This window comes from Didymosphaeria variabile (genome assembly GCF_027946475.1).
Source record: "Didymosphaeria variabile strain IMI 356815 chromosome Unknown scaffold_1, whole genome shotgun sequence".
Lineage (NCBI taxonomy): Eukaryota > Fungi > Ascomycota > Dothideomycetes > Pleosporales > Didymosphaeriaceae > Didymosphaeria > Didymosphaeria variabile.
This window is the reverse complement of record NW_026611620.1, coordinates 4,135,879-4,154,184: the sequence shown is the minus strand read 5'-3', so window position 1 is coordinate 4,154,184 and position 18,306 is coordinate 4,135,879. Positions and strand designations below refer to the sequence as shown.

At 52.2% G+C, this 18,306-nt stretch overlaps 8 protein-coding genes across 8 annotated transcripts; 5 read left to right on the top strand and 3 right to left on the bottom strand.

The window, feature by feature from the left end:
* Positions 1 to 503: 503 nt before the first annotated feature.
* N0V89_001327 (uncharacterized protein) lies at positions 504 to 2,243 on the bottom strand (the record flags this gene model as incomplete). Its single annotated transcript, XM_056210140.1, has 5 exons — positions 504 to 1,165; positions 1,259 to 1,415; positions 1,468 to 1,766; positions 1,816 to 1,909; positions 2,043 to 2,243. 5 exons carry the CDS (start codon positions 2,241 to 2,243, stop codon positions 504 to 506), a joined length of 1,413 nt encoding a protein of 470 aa, XP_056076962.1.
* A 915-nt stretch (positions 2,244 to 3,158) lies between these two features.
* N0V89_001326 (uncharacterized protein) lies at positions 3,159 to 4,548 on the bottom strand (the record flags this gene model as incomplete). Its single annotated transcript, XM_056210139.1, has 3 exons — positions 3,159 to 3,652; positions 3,747 to 4,164; positions 4,222 to 4,548. 3 exons carry the CDS (start codon positions 4,546 to 4,548, stop codon positions 3,159 to 3,161), a joined length of 1,239 nt encoding a protein of 412 aa, XP_056076961.1.
* A 4,405-nt stretch (positions 4,549 to 8,953) lies between these two features.
* Positions 8,954 to 9,267, top strand: N0V89_001325 (uncharacterized protein; the record flags this gene model as incomplete). Its single annotated transcript, XM_056210138.1, has 2 exons — positions 8,954 to 9,196; positions 9,256 to 9,267. 2 exons carry the CDS (start codon positions 8,954 to 8,956, stop codon positions 9,265 to 9,267), a joined length of 255 nt encoding a protein of 84 aa, XP_056076960.1.
* A 391-nt stretch (positions 9,268 to 9,658) lies between these two features.
* N0V89_001324 (uncharacterized protein) lies at positions 9,659 to 10,362 on the bottom strand (the record flags this gene model as incomplete). The annotated part of the gene is made up of 3 exons (XM_056210137.1): positions 9,659 to 10,002; positions 10,099 to 10,297; positions 10,348 to 10,362. The coding sequence occupies 3 exons, from the start codon at positions 10,360 to 10,362 to the stop codon at positions 9,659 to 9,661; spliced, it is 558 nt and encodes a 185-aa protein (XP_056076959.1).
* A 409-nt stretch (positions 10,363 to 10,771) lies between these two features.
* Positions 10,772 to 11,230, top strand: RPC11 (RNA polymerase III C11 subunit; the record flags this gene model as incomplete). The annotated part of the gene is made up of 3 exons (XM_056210136.1): positions 10,772 to 10,781; positions 10,824 to 11,149; positions 11,198 to 11,230. 3 exons carry the CDS (start codon positions 10,772 to 10,774, stop codon positions 11,228 to 11,230), a joined length of 369 nt encoding a protein of 122 aa, XP_056076958.1.
* An 827-nt stretch (positions 11,231 to 12,057) lies between these two features.
* N0V89_001322 (uncharacterized protein) lies at positions 12,058 to 13,039 on the top strand (the record flags this gene model as incomplete). The annotated part of the gene is made up of 3 exons (XM_056210135.1): positions 12,058 to 12,099; positions 12,282 to 12,423; positions 12,480 to 13,039. The coding sequence occupies 3 exons, from the start codon at positions 12,058 to 12,060 to the stop codon at positions 13,037 to 13,039; spliced, it is 744 nt and encodes a 247-aa protein (XP_056076957.1).
* Positions 13,040 to 14,542: 1,503 nt separating this feature from the next.
* RDH1_1 (short-chain alcohol dehydrogenase) lies at positions 14,543 to 15,391 on the top strand (the record flags this gene model as incomplete). The annotated part of the gene is made up of 1 exon (XM_056210134.1): positions 14,543 to 15,391. The coding sequence occupies one exon, from the start codon at positions 14,543 to 14,545 to the stop codon at positions 15,389 to 15,391; it is 849 nt and encodes a 282-aa protein (XP_056076956.1).
* Positions 15,392 to 16,642: 1,251 nt separating this feature from the next.
* On the top strand, positions 16,643 to 18,209 carry N0V89_001320 (uncharacterized protein; the record flags this gene model as incomplete). The annotated part of the gene is made up of 3 exons (XM_056210133.1): positions 16,643 to 16,655; positions 16,944 to 17,469; positions 17,639 to 18,209. 3 exons carry the CDS (start codon positions 16,643 to 16,645, stop codon positions 18,207 to 18,209), a joined length of 1,110 nt encoding a protein of 369 aa, XP_056076955.1.
* Between the last annotated feature and the right edge of the window lie 97 nt (positions 18,210 to 18,306).

Here is an 18,306-nt window from a genome sequence, read left to right as displayed (position 1 = left end):
CTACCCGCAACGCGCCTCTTGGTCTTATGTTTTCTAGATGGTGTCATGTATGGATGGATGCTTCACTGTTGCCACTGGGGCTTCGCATGTCTTGGACTTTGTATGTTTGCCTTTCGGCTGGATGAAGCACGTGTTGTGTCCAAGATGTTATTGCTGGGATAAATCACATCGTCTTCTCCAAATGTTCATATGTCTTGCCTATTGTTGATACTCCGCCTTGGCCTTTTTCCCTTGCGACGCGCGCTTGGAAGGGTCTTCTGTATTCACTTGGTGCCCATTAGTCTTCTTTAATCCTGGGGCAACACATGTGCAGTAGGCTTTGTCGCATGTGCGCATAATTGCTCGGCATCGTATCTCATCTCATTCATGATTTGATATCATACAATCATAATCCTTGCCTGAGCAGATTCGTTGCCTGAGCCGATCTCCGCGCTCAGGCGCACATATCCCTCCCCAAGTCCACGTGCACAATGCCATCCCACAAGAATACTCATACCGATAGCCTACACCTGCGTACGGAACCTCACATTCTCCTTCCACTTGCCTGCAAACCTCTCCTTCAGTGCGCCTTGTTCGCCGCCCATCGCCCAGCCCACCACCTCCTCAATGGCGCTGCTCCCCAACTCTTCAAGCGGCAGCCAGTGTCCCGACTCTTCTAGAACGACCACCTGGCTATCCTTCGCCAGGTAATCCGCAATTCCATCGAGTGCCAGCCGGCTCTCGAACGCCGGGTCGTCAGCGCCATACACGATCGTCGCAGGCGCCTTGAGCGCGCCAGGCGGACCGTCGTCGAACAGGCCTGCGCGAGAACCACCAGAGCCGCGCTTGCCGTCGGACTGGATCTCTGAGAGTGCGACGACGGTTTCGATGGACTTCTCCCACGGGCCACGGAAAAGGCCTTCGCGATAGATGCGGACCTTCTCTAACATGCCGTTATTGGAAAGGCGCTTCTTCAGGGACGTGGCGTAGCCGTTGGGTTCATCGAGCTGGGCTAAGCCAGGTCCTGCTGACGAAGCCATGGCGTCGCCTGCCTCCTTCGAAGTGAGCTTGCGGTACTTGCCCGGTGCGATGCGGCCAATGCCGGCCTTGTGGAGTAGACGGAGGAACCAGTAGTTTCCGAAAGTGGGGAAGATGGGTGCGAGCGGCCAGGGTAGGTTGAAGATGACTGTACATGCGTTGTTAGCATTGTATGATACGAGGATCTCGCGTGATGCGCGCAGCCACTGACGTTAGTGGCATAGACACAGAAGATACTTACAGACGTAGAAAGAGCGCCTCATCTGGCTCACCACAGGCTCCAGCGTCCGAGACGCGTTCTTCAGAAGAGAAACTCGTAGAGGCTGTCGAAGATACGTATGAAGCATCTGCTTCGCGGAAGCAGCTTTGGCGGTGGTGTTGGAATATGCAAGCTCTGGCTATCTCAGTGTCAGTATATTGAAGTATTGCATAGAGGATGATCCTACTCACGATCAAAACGCTCGCGATCACCCAACGATCAGCGAGCTGAGAAGCCTCAGCCGCAAGCCTCGCTCCAATGACGGCTCCCCAATCATGTGTGACAACCACCATCTTTGCCTGATCTTTCAAATACTTCTCCCGCATACCCAGGATGAACTCCGTCATGGCTTCCAAAACGTCGTTCGCGCTGTATGTCTCGATGCCCTCGCTCCCGCCATAGCCGGGCAGATCGACAGCGATGAGAGTCTGGGAGTCAAGGGACGATGCTCCGAGTGTCTTCTTCCAGAGAAGGTAGGAATCAGGGAAGCCTCGATCATTTCAGTACAAATTCGAAGACTTTTGCACAGCTGCACTTACCATGGATGAACACAGCGACGTTCTGCGGTTGGGAAGGACCATCCTGAGGAAATTGGGGGCTGTCTTTCCTCAGTAGCGATTCGGTCTTGACGACCTGAGCGATGCATTATTAGCATGAATAACCCGTATTGCTCTGTCGTCTTACATAGTGCAGCTTGACCCCGTTTCTGAGCGTAAAGAACTGATGTGTGAAGCCCGGCAAAGGATTCAGACCGATGCTCCAATACTGTTTCTGAGCTGCGATCTCTTAGCTCGGAGTCATCAAACGATTGGATTTCAAGTATACCAATCTGCAGCTCTCGAACTGCATCCTTGCTCGGCCGCTTGAAGAATGCCCCGTCCCGCACGGCTGCGAGGATGAGGACAGCGAGCAGGTTAGCGGAGGCGTAGACGAAGCTGAAGCACTTCCACAGGAGCTGTCCGAGCATGATCACAGTCTTCTTCGCAACAGGGCGTGGGAAACGTCGATAGCCGTGTACAAAACAGCCTTAGTCGGCTGCCCAGGTGATGTAGCAAATTGGGCACGAGTCTATTGTGCGAGAAGAGTTTTCAACAAGCGTTATACGTAGCAATTCAAACCAAAAAACCTCGCGTAAAGTGTGAAGTGAGGTCGAAAGCAGTGCGTACAAGGTGGAATGTTTGTGGCACTAGCACTGGGCAGATGATTGCTCCCGCCGCAAGGGTCCACGCGCTGGCCGGTGGCAATGACGATGGTTGGCCGACGCAGCGATCGATCCCGCCAGTCCTTGCCTCATTGGGATAGTCGCGCATCTACGATCAACATCGGAGTCGCAAGCCTTTGTCGTGTCCCGCAATGCTAATGCCATTGTATGCTATCGTACAGGCGGGTCTTTGATGCGGTCGTGGATGGCTGAACGGGTATATGATGGCGACGTTTCACGCAGTTTGAACCAGGAGAAGCGACGTCATGTGTACCACTTAACATTAGGCTGGTACCTGCGTGAAGAGTAAGTGGGGAGAGTGGGTAACGACTTCAAGAGATATATCGAAAAGTGAGTTGCCCTAGGACGTGTATTCGCATATCGAACTGGACTTGATTTCCCGACGTTTATATATTCAGGTACCTTGTAGCTGGACGTCATCCTGACATAAGAAACTCGTAGAAGGAAGATAGCCTGGCAGAAGTACACAATAAGAAGATGCTGTATGAACTAGCGAGCGTGGTCGCGAGCAAACAGTCAAGAAAGGAGTGTGCTTTACCATCGTTCACGAATATGCGTCCTCGCCAGCACACATCGACGTTACCAAAGAGCACGCTCCCCTTTTAGTACCGCGCATCCGGCTCTTCCTTACACCTAGTCCAGCTGCATCTCATCCCCAGGCTACACCTTCCTCCCAACCTTCCTGATCCTCTCTCCATAGTACCACAACACTCCCGCCATAGGCAATCCCACACAAAGCATGATGAGCGCCACCAAGCTATTCCCCCACCCATACCCGAGGGCCTTGTACATCTGGGGCGCAAATATAGGCAGCACAAATCCAATAACATTCTGCAGCAAGCACGACGCCGCCATCGCGCTCGCACTGTGCTCTGAGAACTCACCTAGCTGATACGCGTTCACTGCTTGTGCAGTTGTAAAGCTGCCCATCGTGAATACCGCGACGCCGAAATCGACCATGACCCAGTGGAGGGTATAATGTGCGGACCATCCGTACCAGAGAAGGCCGGCGGGCATGAGGATGAGGCCAGGGACCAGGTATGGGATGCGAAACTCGGGCTTGCCGACGCCGTTATTGCGACGTGTAAGTCGCGCGTAGAGGCGGTCCATGAGCCAAGAGCCGAATTGGCCATTGATAGTGGCACCGATAGCAACTGCTATATAGTGCAGACTGCTCGTGAATTCGGAGTCGTGGTACCTGTCGATCCAAAGGTTGGCGAGGGGAGGAGAGCATTAGGCAGTATACACCCATGTCGAGGGCTAGGAGCCCTGCCATGAAGTAGATGATGGGACGGGTCCAGTATAGTCGTATTGGGCGAAGGAAGACCTCAGTCAGGTTGGCTTGTTCATGGGCAGATCTCATGGATTCCCAGGGTTTCCATAGCGGGAATGTCGAGGAGACTGCGGTAGAAGTTTGTGCTGCATGTTTGCGGCGGAGGAGAACCGGTGTATAAGTTTCCTCAAGTAAGAAGACGCCGATGATGGTAACAATGGTGTTGAGTATACTTAAGATCCAGAAGATCCACTGCCAGCGAAGAAGCTGCGTTACAACTCCTCCGAGGATAGGTCCTAGTGCCGGACCGGCATAGGTAAGAAGTGATACAATGGCCATCGATTTGCCACGCTCTTCTTCGCGGAACATGTCCGCCATAATGGGGAAGGCGAGCTATTGCAACACTGGATATCAGCAACGTGAGGTGAAGATATCTCTGTGATTACTTACATTAATGCCAACACTGGCACCTATGCCTGCCATCAACCGAGCAAATATCATCAGCGCCGTCGAGCTCCCTAAAGGGGCGATGGCGTTCCAGAGAATGAACCATATGTTACCTATCATCCACACAGGTCGCCGGCCAAAGGCCTCAGCCAAGACGGCGAAGACGAACGGACCAAGACCAAACCCCAGAAAGGTTACCAACATTTCTACCTGCACAGTGGCAACATCTGTGTGTAGTTCCCGTTCGATGTCGCCTAGCGCCGGAGCGATCATGCTGGCCGACATGTATGCTATGAGCTGTCCGAGCGAGGCGACGGTGCCGATGGTCATTTTGCGTCGGAAAATCCAGTTATAGGGATCGCATGGGTCACTCGGTCCGTCCCAGGTGGCCTAGAGAAGTAAGTAAGATGTACTTTTTGGTGGAGCTGTCCTTCGTTCTGTACCCCATATTGCTGAAGAAGCTTCTCCAAGGAAGCATCATTGTGCTCAACTGCATTTTCAGCATCTCCAGGGGGTACTGGGAATAGCGTAACAGTAGGCGTCACTGGAGGTAGCGGCTTCTCACTTGAGGCCATGAGTGCTGGTCTTGGAAGATACTGTAACTTCAGTGATGTCAGATTCAACTGAAAGTTGAAGTGAGTCTTCACGTTGAACCTGCCGACTGATAAAGTAACAGGCACGGAGACGTTTGCACCGCCATTTATTCAATTTCGTTTACTTCAATGCTCATAGTCCAGCAGTCACGTGGCGCATGAGTATGGTCAGTAACCACGTCTACAAACGCCCACGCCGCAATCTTTCGCAGGGTAAAAACCTTCTCCTTCAAGCTCTGACCGCGCCGCAACAAGATGGGATCCTGATCAGACGATTTGAAACTCTAATACCATGCATCGGCATCGGCAGTCTAGTGTCCTTCACCCATCTACACCCCGTTGTTCAGGGGGAAATATGCCGAAGGGTAACGCCTCGGAGGCCTGACCCTGGCGATCTAGTTGGAAAGCTGTTTTCCGCTACCGGGGTACGTACCTGGACTGAAGATGCGTTAAGCCGGAAATGTGCATCGTGGCTTGCTGCTCAACCTATTGCCTTACAGTCTCTTCTTATTCATTGGCTCCTCAGTGCAAACACGGACGCGGCAGACGCGGCAGATATGGGACGATCAACTGCAGTGTACAATACCCGACCGACTTTCCAGTAGCGAAGAGTGAAGTATGACGTCCAAAATTGAAAGTCCAATTGGAACTCGTGCTGCGTCTAATGTGTGACAACCGCTTCAACCGCCGGCATGCGCGCGTATGCAGCCCGCTTATTCAATGCAGTCGAACAGAGCGAACATGGCTGCCAACAAGCCGCGCATCCCGGTTGTAGGTAGATGTCCGCTGCGCTGCGGTCACAGAAAGAAACAATAGGTGGAGTCAACACGCCCTAAGCTTCGAGAGGCGAAAACCTCTGATCATGTTGGTAGTGGTCCCACGTTGAGTCGCCTCAATTTGTCCATGGCTGCTCTCCGGTTCTGAGCAAAGGACGGTCAGCAAAGACGTAGCTACCATGTGGTTTTCGAACGGTCTGGAGAGGAAAGCCAGTCCGCAAAGAGGTCGAAAAGCTCAATGGTAACAATTTGCGAGGCATGGTGCATCCTTCACGGTAAATTAAGGCATGGAACCTTACAAGGATTGTCGGTGACTCGCAACAGGATGGAGACAAACGTCAGAAAGCTGATAACGCTGACGCGAGCAGCGACACATGACAGGTGGCACCGCCCCTGAGTAGGAAGACCACGCTATCGCAACCCAGAATCAGGCTACTATGCACGTCAACATTCGTTCATGAACGAAGAAAGACGCGATACCTTAAGCCAAATGTGGTTTAGTTAAACGGCCACTGCATGTAGCCATGGGATCAGTGCTCAAGTCGCGCACTGCATAGTATGATGGTCACCGTTGTCTGTCTGCGTACCGTGTCGTTGGACATTCGCTTGCTCGTCAGATGTAGTACAATATCTTTAGTCAGCCGGGCCGGCCCTCGGCCGTCCCACGCCGCCGAACGGGTATGTTTCGGGAACGCAATCGGCTTCCCGGGATGTGGACATGGTGGCTCTGCCGCGACTAAAGCTAATCTTGCGACCTATGGCTCGGTAAGGATATCGTTTAAAAGCCAGAGTCTTCTTTACTGTGCCGTGCATGACCAAGAAGACACCCTTCGAGATCGGTGTGACCGCGCGGACAGTGCTGCCGATTCCGCCTTGGAAGATGCATACTTGGACATGGTGCATTTGAGTAACCCTGAGGTGTTTCGAAGTTTTAGTGACGGAAGAAGCTGAGGCATGACCGGAGCGTAGTGAAGTGGAGAGTCCGTCGTAGTGTAACCTGGATAGAAGAGCTATAATCATAATTGGCTGAGGGTCTCCGCGGCTGTGTTGACCGACAAGAGGCGACAGCGACTGTAGAGACGCTTCCAACCTTCGGGACCTTTCAACCGTGCCGCTGCCGCGCACGGCAAAGTGAAATAGGAGATGAACAGAGCAGCCAAACGGTGAATGCAATGCAGCTTTCAATTCTTTGTCGGTGACCGGACAAGCAGCAATATGGAAATAAGACGCCAAAAGCAAGGGGGGTAGGCGAAGACTGTCTGGTTTCCGAAATCTGCAAGGCCTCAACTTCGACGTGCCCAACCGCTGGCTTTGCTGGGTGCCGAGCGTGCAAAGTGGCGAGATCAGATGAGTGACACTGGAATTCCCGCATATACCGGCAATCCGAGATGGACCATAGATAGGTATGTTTCGAGATTGAGATCTCGTACGTTCGCTTGCGGTTTTGTGAGAGGTGAACAAGGGACGCATAGCATTCGCAGGGCCAAGGCGAGACTCGGGATCGAGATGTGGCAAGCTGGTTGTTGTACCGCAGGGATCTTGCATACGATGCGTCGTCCTCTCGGAACAAGTCGCGCTTCCCCGTGCTGCCCCTTGCCGTTGTCTTCCCTGCGCCTGCCACGCTCACTGAGCTCGACGCAGCCACCTATACTTCGGTTTCCCGTGAGTGTCGGTAAAGGCCGATAAGGAGTGTCGGCCTACAGCTGCTTCACCTTTCCTTCACGACCAGAAGCTGTGTGGAAGCGACGTGATCTATGTTTCCCCGGCACTGTCAATGTTCATCGCTACTACCGACTCTTGTCGCAGGCCAGGTCAGCCCGAGTAGACTCAGCAGCGTTTCCGAAACTAAGTTGCTTCTCTTTCGGCTTCCCTTGATGGTACACATGATAGGCCTTAAGCCTACGCCATACACTCTTCTCCGGTTTTCTCCGATCTGGGACCGCTACGTGATGTAGATGTTGCTAGACCACGCTCCCAACGTTCGAATCCAATAGCCTAATCGTGATGCGCTGTTTGATAGGCATGCACCATGTTTTTTCTTTGTTCTTTCCTTTCTTTAAGGCAGATCAGATTGGCAGATCGACTCAGCCTGGACTACCCCAGCAACAATTGCAAGCATGAATTGTTTCTCTTCTACTCGACCCCAAACATGCAAGCTGAAGTCTTTGTTCGCCTGCGATTATTCGCCTCCTCTTCTACTTGGGGCTGCCTATCTTGTGGACTTTGCGAAGTCCTACTCTCTGATGTGCATACATCACTTCTCTTGTCTCTTATCCCAGGAATACATATGCGAGGGTCTCAAACTCATCTTTATGGCCTTGACCTGGTGACGATTGACATGTCCTGCTCTTTTTTGAACCCTCCAAAGATAGCGTCTGGCTACCTCATGAGCGTCCCGGTGTCTTAGACAGCATCATCGGGAAGACGTTGCATATATAGAGCGTGTTGCGCTTGTTTTAGCACCCGTATGCGACACCAACCGGTCCCACATATCGCTTTATCGTTCGTCTTTTGTTTGTTTTTCCAAGCCTCCACACACCTCCTCATCTCTTCAACCCCTTCAACTTCTCCTGAACACTAACCTCAGCCGCCCTCTGCACCCTCAAATCCTCCAACTCCCTCTCCACCCCTCTATTCCTCTTTACCGCCTCTTCTCTCTCTTTCATCCTCTCCTTCACCGTCTCCAACCTCTCCTCAATCGCCCTTCTCACCGCACTATCCAACGCCTCCCGATCCACAACCCCTTCCTCCGCGATAAACCTCCTTGCGAATTCCTCTATCGACGTCGGACTCGGCCCCGGACCGCCGGTATGATATCCATTTGCGTGCGTGAGGAGGACGCCTGGGATGGGCGAAGGGTGGGTGCGGAGGGCGCTGTCGAGGGAATGGGGAGGGTTGTGGGGTTGATGACGGGGATGCTTGGGAGGGTGTTCGTGGTACGTTTCCTTCGTCGGAGAGGATCGCAGACATGAGCGCATTTTCGAAGGCTTCTGAGTAAGGGATCGTTGCAGGGGAGTAGTCGATTACGGAGATGTAGGCTCTGCGCGTGGGGAGTTGTCGGGGAGCCATCGGCGTCATTGTCGGCGTCGGGGGTGAGGGGGCGTTGGTCATTATCGTATCTTCTTGTTGGGCCATTGTTCCTGGGTATGGGTTATGGTATGGTCTAGGATAGGGAAGTGTAATGCGACAGATATCGTGGTGCGTATGCTATGGTGTTGAGCTTCGAGATTGGATTCGCTGTGGAGACAGATGCAAGTGCGCACAGGCCGCCTGTTCGCGCCTACTCTTAGAAAGTAGATTTCCAACTCCATCTTCAACTCTACACTTCTCACCTCGCTCCCACTCCACCACCCGACCTACGCAAACATGGCCGACAAACTCCGCGCTCAACAGCAACTTGAGGCGCTCCAAGCGCGCTACATCGGCATCGGGTCCGCCGACACGTCTAAGCACGAGTGGACGTCCAACATGGCGCGCGACTCGCTTGCCTCGTACATTGGCCACCCGCCGCTATTGCAGTATATGAGCATCGGTCTTGGACAATCCCGCGAGAAGACTAGGGTCCAGTTGCTTGAGAGGATGATTCAGCCTGTGGGACCACCGCCGAAGGTACGTGAGGATTGATGTCACGGGAAGAGGGAAGGGAGAGCAAGCTAATAGGGGTGCAGCAAGATGATTGAGATGGAATGAAGAAACAGATTGGTACACCACGACGGCGAGTGCATGAACGATACGACTTTCGGCAGGCACGCTTTGCAGGGGAAATCATGCGCGCATGAGGGACGGGTAATGGAATAAGCGCAGACGAAAGAGCGGTTTCGAGGAGAGGAAGGAACCCAAACATGAGATTGAAAACTACAAGGAGTGGAGGAAAGACACCATTGGGCAAGCTTACGCTTCTGTTTGGTCTTGATTCACACACAAGCCTTTACGTCGTACCGCGCCGCCTCCACAGGCGTTTGCGTTTCCCAGCGTCTACACATTCGTGGACAAGAACACGAGTTCATCAGCCTTTTCATAGGCTGCGTACCAGAAGCTGTATACCCTCTTTACTCCCAAGTGATGCTAAACTTAGTCGCTATCACTCGCGCTCCCTGTTGGACCATCGTCATCGTCCGCAACCACATCACCTCCCGCGTTGAGCGCATACTCCGCCTTCTGCAACTCCGCCCTCAGCACCGTATTCCTGGGATCTACCAGCTCGAACGGCTTCAATTTGGCCTTGTTCCGTATCCTGGGGTCGCAGCCGGCGTCGAGGAGGATGTCGACAATGGGGTGGCCTGCGGACTCCCAGTCGGACTTGTCGAGCGAGTTGACATAGCGGACGGCTTTGTGGAGGGGCGTGTCGTGTTCCATGCGGTCGATGTTGTCGATTTCGACGCCTTCTTGGTCCAGGAGGACGTCTAGAACGTCGTCTGCGTGGGGTTAGCTTCAAATTCCCTTACTCATCCTGTGATGATTGTTCTCCAGTGCTGCAAGAACGAGGAATTATGTACAAAGAGCTCACATACAGCTTCCGTATGTTGCTGCGACGTGTAGAGGTCCGTTACCCACTCCGTCAGCGGCCTTGTTTATCGTCTCCGCAACATGGTCCTTCTCCTTCCTTCCGACCTTCTTCGCTTCCTTGGCTAGGTCGGTTATGGCCTCATCGAGTAGAGAAGTGTTATCGCGGCGGCACGCTTCGAGGATAAGCTCACGAGGGGAAGCGCCCTATGTTTCCAGTCAGAAGTAATTCCCTGCAGGAGTGCGCGGCAACAGACCTGGTCATCAGCCATGGTGAGCGACGTCTACGAACGTGCAGGTCTTCAAGAGCTTGCAGTACACCGGGATGTGCGTGGATCTTGCAAGGAAATCGAATCGAACGCGGTGAACGTGCTCTGCGGCGGGGTGACGGAGGAGCCGCAGCGGCAGTTATGGGATGAAATCGCCTTATACGTGGACACTATCTTCCAACAGTACAGCAAGAAATAGAGAAATTTTTAAGAAGGAGTATCAGCGTGTATAAACGTCGAACGTCCACGCGAAACAGTCTCTCCGCGCTCTTTCGTGGTCCTGTGGCTGAAGCAGCCGCAACCCCGCACTTTCCCCTTTCGGGCCGCTAGCTCCTCAGGGTCCCGCTATAACTTTTTGGCCCGCCGTCACTCGTGCATCCTTGCTCTCCTCCAAGTGAAGGCGTTGCCCATCATGTTGATCTGTAAGCCCATATGCCCAATTTACCAATAAGATTTTTACTGAGCATCGATTAAGTCTGCCCAAATTGTCACAACATGCTTCGCGTCTCCAAAGTGCCTCCCGGCGACCCCCTCCACCGCCGCCCTCGAAGGCCGCTCCCGCCTCGAATGCCTGACCTGTCCGTACCAACACATCCTGACGAAGCAGCTGTTTGAGCGCAAAGAGATTACGCCGAAGCAGCCGGATGATGCACTGGGTGGGGAAGGCGCGTGGGACAACGTTGATAAGACGAACGTGCAATGCCCGAACGAGAAGTGCAGGAATTTCGAGGCGTATTGGTATCAGCTTCAGATTCGATCTGCGGATGAGCCTATGACGGCTTTCTACAAGGTAGATATGCGGTGGTTGTTGTGGGCAGAGCTGGGCTGACGACTACAGTGCACGAAGTGTGCGAAAGAGTGGAGAGAGTGAGCTTGGTTCTGGGGTGCGTATTCGACTTTGCATGGCATTTGGAGTTTTGGAGAAAGGGTGTGCTTTACGATATACCCGGAATTTCCCGTTAGCATCAACCTTCGACAATTGATCCGAACACTCAACGTTAGCAGTTGCTCCAATTGGTCACACTCGTTGACAATTTCGTCTTTATGTGCAAGAAAACACACACTTCACCTGGCTGTTCTGCAGTCAATGTCAATGGAGTTCTCCCAGGCTGCGCGATCATAGCCAAAAGCATGGGAGTGCAGCTCGGGATAGCACCACTCACCATGGAGCCATCCAGCATGGAAGCGCTCAGCATAGAACCACTTGGTATGGAATGTCGTGCTTGGCGACAACGGACTGTGGGGGGGTTGTTTTGGAGTGCAGCAAGGTATTGGCCAATGGAGATGCAACACCCATGTCAACGGCTGAGCGCACAAATGTGCACTCCTTCTTCCTGCGCGCTCATCAGCCTTGTGCGAAAACACACACGCCTACTTTATGACGAGGTTCCTCTGTCTACGACCCACCTCCCCTTTGCTTTCGAAGACTACAACGGTCATGTCTCACTACCCGTCTTTCAGCGTTTCGGACGATGAATTGGAGAGATCCACTCGCAGCCCGGATCTTTCATTCGAGTACCCTGATAGCATCGAAAGCACAAGTAACGATGCGTTGTCAAGCAAAAGACCCAGGAAAATAAAATCAGATGACCAACGACCGCGACAACGTCGTAAACTCAACGCTTACTCTTCAATGAACAATCGAAACTCCCGATTAGCCTGCCCATTCGCGAAGCACGACCCATTAAGGCACCGACCATGCTTCAGGTTCTCCAAAATGGACCAGATCTCAAGGCTCAAGTACGTTTTCCCAGGCAGTCACCACGCTTACATGGTTGGCTAACTACCCGACTTTATCGAGCAGACAGCACTTGCTCAGGGTCCATCAAGTACCCATACACTGCGTCCGCTGTTCGCAGACTTTCAGCACAGAGGACGAAAGAGATGTACATCTTCGAAGTGTCCCAGGGTGCGCGATTCAGCCGAATCAGACGCGCATCGGGATCACCGAGACCCAGAAGGCACAACTGGCTCAGCGGATTTCGTCGAAGACGTCGAAAGAGGAGAATTGGTACATGATCTACGAGATTCTATTTCCAGGGTGTCGAAGGCCTGAGACACCATGTACGTACCAGCATGCTTCAATGGCTCTCATTTTTTGCTTCGCTAACTTGGTGAAGACTTGGACGGCACACAGTTCGCAGAAGAACTGTTTGCTCTACGAGAGTCCGCGGTGCAGGTGGCCCCAATTCGCATCAATCAGCTTACTTCAGCGCTCCATCACGAAGGAAAACTCCCCCCTGTGCCGCCAGAGTATCTTGAAGCCTTTGCCTTCGCGGCCGCAAAGGACGTCTTCGACACCGTTATTGGCCAGCATTTGCGCAGCAGTGTTGCAGCAAAGAACTCGCGGCAGACTAACCCCGTGCATCCATCAGATTCAACTTCGCCCGCGCCATCTAGCGTCACTTTGAAAAGATCTCCTTCGGCAACCAAAGCAAAGCCATTTGTTCTGGGAGAGACGAGCTTTAGGGTGGAAACTTCGATAGAACGGAGTGTAGGAGAGGCTGGCCCTCTTGATCACTTACTACCCTCTATCGTGGAAGGTACGAAAGCATGGACCGGCCTCGAGGAGCCTTCGCGTCTAGACTTGCTTTCTATGGTGGCAGATATGGACTCGAGGTCGTGGGACGAGCATTTGAATACTTGCGTGGATGGCGCTTTGCAGCAACCGCTAAAGTGAAGGCGTGTTGAAAGTACGATGGATTGGAGGGCGATGGACTTCATGCTGCACTTTAAGCATGTCTAGCGCCAGTTCTAGCTAAACCGCGCGGTATGCGCGTGGACCAAGATATTACCAAGCTTACGGGCGAGGCCAAATCGAACTTTGGAATAGCTACAGAAGCCGCACTTGCGGCTTATTTAAATTTACAAACTGATGTTGATGGGGAGCTCGTCATTTGTGCAAATTTCGTCCGTACTATAACATTTCAAAACACACCGCAAACGAAAATACTCTCGTCAACTACATAATTCTAGACATGATAGCTATACAGCCACAAGGCACTCATGGCAATCTTGATGGAATAGACGATATTGGAATGCGCGATCAGCTTGCTGAAAAGTGGTGTAATTCGTGATGGTTTTCGAGGAACAATAAACACATTCGTGGCTTTCGCCAATATCCTGCATGGACAGGGAAATCAAGTATATGAAGTATATGTTAAGGTGGTCCGAATGCTAAGGCTGAGGCAGGGAGAAACACCTTCAAGTCAAGTGAGAAATAAAGAATAGCGCGAACTCAATGTTCCATCCTCGAGTGAACAAGAAGAAAAGAAGGTTGCCGGCTGCTGGGTTTGAAATTATGCTCTACGATATAACGATGAGCCGCCAGAAGAGTCTTTTGCAGATTTCATCGTTGGTTGAGTCTCTGTCTCAGAGTGCGAGAAGATAATCCATGCACCAAGGTATAACTCATCACAGTTTACAGGGCTCAACTGTGTGCGTCAACGAGGGACGTGCTTTGCAATAGGGAAGAGTATTATCCTAGACGTGAGGAATTGGACAATCGGCCAGGCAACGGTACAGTCTATGGTAGCATTGCGAAATCCCAGGAGCCGATCGCCCGGTTCCTTTTGCGAATGGCGTGAAATGAAAGGGGCTCAATGGGCCACTGGGAAGCAGGCAACTCCGAGTGAGCCTGGTCGGGAAGCTTTGCTTTGATCCTCACACAAGCATTGAAAAACGTTCTCGGGAAATTGCCGACGTATAGTGCTGATTAGGATGCGGCCTACCCAATCAGGAAGAAGGGTCTCCGAGCGGGCCTATTGCAACAAAGTACACGACAAGTGGCACAAGTGCTGACATCTAAACTCAGTATTAACACTTCTAGTTGGAATGCCGCGGATACAATATCTGCAACGCTATGGCACGTAGAGCGGAACCGATGCTTATATCTGGCCTCTGCTGTACGTCGCTGCTATCAAACCTGCTTGCACTCAACGCCTGCATCCAGCTCAAAGACACAGAGTAACCTTTTCCCCGAATTCATAAACACCAAGTCCTACTAAGATGGGGAATACCTGGACCCAATTCTTCCCTCCCAAGCCGACTTTTACAGAGAAGAACCTCCCAGATCTCTTCGGGAAGGCGCGTCAACTCATCTTCCTAAAGACTATCCCCCTAACCCGCCTAGGTTTTCATTGTCACCGGTTCCAACACCGGAATTGGCAAGGAACTCGCACGCATGCTCTACTCTGCCAACGGCAAAGTCTACATCGCCGCGCGCTCGGAAGACAAAGCCACCAAAGCTATTGCTGATATTCAAGCTGCCAATCTGTCATCAAAAGGCAGCCTTATCTTCCTGCATCTCGACCTGGCAGATCTTGCCACCATCAAAGCGACAGTGCAATCGTTCCTCTCTAGAGAGGAAAAATTGCATGTGTTGTTTAACAATGCAGGTGTCATGTCCGTTCCGTCTGTCCCGGACCGCACGCCCCAAGGCTACGAGATGAACCTGGGCGTGAACAACGTAGGAACGTTTCTGCTGACCAAGCTACTGACTCCCATCTTGGTCTCAACCGCGCAGACCGAATCGCCGGGTGTAGTTCGCGTGGTCTGGGTCTCGTCGACCATAGATCTTGCAGCCGCGAAAAACGTCGGCGTCCCACTCGACGATCTCGAATATCGAAAGAAGGAGGTGCCAGGCATGAATCGCTACGGGCTAAGCAAGACAGGCAACTGGCTCCATGCAGTCGAGTATGCGAAGCTGCACAAATCCGACGGCGTCGTTTGCGTGCCTGTCAACCCAGGGAATTTGAACAGCGAGCTCGCAAGGGAGCACACCCGATTTATGCAGTGGATACTGAGTTTCATTGTACATCCGGTATATTTGGGGGCTTATAGTTTGTTGTTCGCGGGGTTGAGCCCGGTGGTCACGGTTGAGAAGTCGGGAACTTTTATATGGCCGTGGGGTCGGTTTGGGACCGTTAGGCAGGACCTTGTGGCCGCAACGAAGAGCGAGACGGATGGTGGCAATGGCAACGCAAAGAAGTTCTGGGATTGGACTGAGGAGCAGGTGGAGAAGTACGTCTGAAGGACTTGCCGTACTGTAAGGTAGGTAGCTCGTTTGAGGAAGCGATCGAAGCCTGCATACTGCGCTGAGTCATACCTGGCATGTGTACCCCCTCCACCACTCCGAGACGAAGTCTTTACTGTTTTAAGCACTTCGCGTCTGTTGCACTTTGTCATTCCTGGAGATCGACCAAGCTGGAATGGTCAAGAGGGCTGCGCCGAGAGCAATGCTTACACCGCTATACACCTGCGCTCCGATGTAGTCAAGGTCATCTTCGTCAACCTGCCTGCTTTACCAGGGCTTCGCCAATCAATTAAGTCCTTAAAGACTCCAATAGTCCACATCAAGACAATGCGAACACCGACGTTTCTTTGGGTGGAGAGGCGGGATGCGGCAGTGTTAGGTATGGAGACGACGATGCCGGAATGTAAACTGTGTCCTGAAATTAGTGCACATGAATCAAAGGAAAAGGGGAAAGTCCGTACCCAGTGGTGTCAGCACATACCCAATGACAACACAACACACTGTGATCACCGGCGCTGACGATGCCCAGGCACGTGAATGCAAGCACGACCAAGGAAACAGCTCCACCAAGCAGTATCATAGGCGGGCCGACAGGCTCACTTACGGCTACGGGCAGAATGCAGCCGAAGAACATGCCTACGTTTAGGATACTCAAGAAGTACTTAGCGTAAGTTGAGGACGTGTTGAGCAAGCCTGACGAGAAAGGCACGATGTAAAACAAGGGTACCCAATAACAACAAGTGAATCATGTCGCTGATTATTCGATATTCTGCGAGGCTGTCGGTGCCTTACCCTGTCAAAATGTTAGATTAAGTAACGGCATTCCTGCTGCCAAAGCTCCGTTGTGTAGTATGAAGTCGGACGTCAAGCCCCGGGAGCATACACAAACCATCGCGCAATGGCATGGATATGTTGTAAAGCAACGGAGGTAATGAGGGGTTTTGGGCGCTACAATAGCCGGGTGAGAGTACCCGATTGCAAAGCACATTGAGCTCCGAGGACAGAACATCGAAGAACTGTCTAGTCCATCCGAGCTTGTTCAGCTTGTAGCAAGGAAGAGAGTTGCTGAAATGGTACATGGAAGATACCTGTCATTGGATGCGCGCGCTAAGCAGGGATCAGGCCGCCGGGAAGGAGCCACGCAATCAACCCAACCTACTGTGCCTGACAGCACGCTTTTCGTCCTCGTTATCTTGATGCTTCTCGCAACGCTGCTGTGCCGCTCGACATAATGTGCAACATGTCATGATGTTCCAGATCGGTATGTACGTTACGACCGCACACAATCGCTGATTCGTGGAACAATGAAACACCACGCGTCGCCACTAGCCACAATGTCCCCCAACATTCGAAGCATGCTAAACGGCGATCAGGACCAATCAATTTAAGGACAGAACATGGTTCAAAAAACATTTAAAGATGTTTCTGCCCAGAGTCTTGGTCGCTGTCCAAGTCTATTAGTTGCTTGGTCTTGCCAATGAAAATGAGATCCCAAGGTGGGCCAATGCGAATTCATGTGCTTGGTCGCAACAAGCTAACCTTGTGATAGTCTTGACAGCAGCTACGTTTGCTGGTGTCGCAGTAGCGGCGACGAATAGCTCTTGTATCGTAACTCAGTATGCGGACGTGAATGCGACAGTTGCGTCGTGTACCGACATTACGCTTTCGAACATCCTTGTTCCCAGCGGCCAAACGCTTGATTTGACAAAACTCAAGACTGGCGCCACTGTGACTTTCGCGGGCAAGACATCTTTCGAGTATTATGACGGCAACATCGACCTCATCAAAGTAGCCGGTACAGACATTACCATCACCGCCGAACCGGATGCCATAATCGATGGAAATGGCCAGGAATGGTGGGACGGCCTAGGTTCAAACGGTGGCATCTCTAAGCCAAACCACTTCATCACCGTCAGCAAGGCGAACGGCGCTTCCACTATCAAAGACTTGTACATTCAGAATTGGCCGGTGCACTGTTTCTCCATCTCTAACTGCAACGGCCTCAGCATCTACAACATCACGCTGAACAACACCGCCGGCGATGCACCAAACAACCGCTCTGACGGCCTGCCAGCGTACGCAATTTCGGGGTACAAAGTTGGTGTTCATGCCAGGCGATTGTCTAAGACTCCGAGCGTAACACCTGTCAAGTCCTGTCAAGACTTCTTCAGACATTAGCAGCTGGCCAGAACACCTACTTCACCCACTTCCCTGATTTGTGAACATTACACTGACTAGGGATAGAGCTCACAACTCGGATGGTTTTGATCTATCGTCGTGCAACAATGTTACTCTTCGCGACTCCTGGGTTCGTAACCAGGACGACTGCGTGGCCGTGACATCGGGCGACAACATCACCGTACGAAACATGTACTGTGACGGCGGCCACGGACTCAGCATCGGCAGCGTAGGCGGCAAGTCTAACAACAACGTCACCAACATCCTCTTTGAAGACAGCAAGGTGCTCAACAACCAGAATGGCGCGCGTATCAAGACGAACTCGGAGACCACTGGTTACATCGCGGGAATTACATACCGCAACATCGAGCTGGTCAACATCTCCACGTATGGTATCGATATACAGCAGGATTACCTGAACGGTGGCCCAACGGGTGAGCCGACCAACGGTGTGATCATCAAGAACATCACCATGGAGAACATCCATGGTACGGTGACGGGCGACGCGAAGGATTACTATATCCTCTGTGGTGATGGGTCGTGCTCGGATTTCACGTTCAACAACATTAGCATTACCGGGGGAACGAACAGCAGCTGCAACTTCCATCCCGAAGGCGACTTCACATGCCAAGAGTAGCTGTGTACGGCGGGCATAAGGATCTATATATTCTTGTATATAAACGTTGTTGTATGATTCAAACCTATATCAAACGCCTTGTACATTGCGCCTTCAG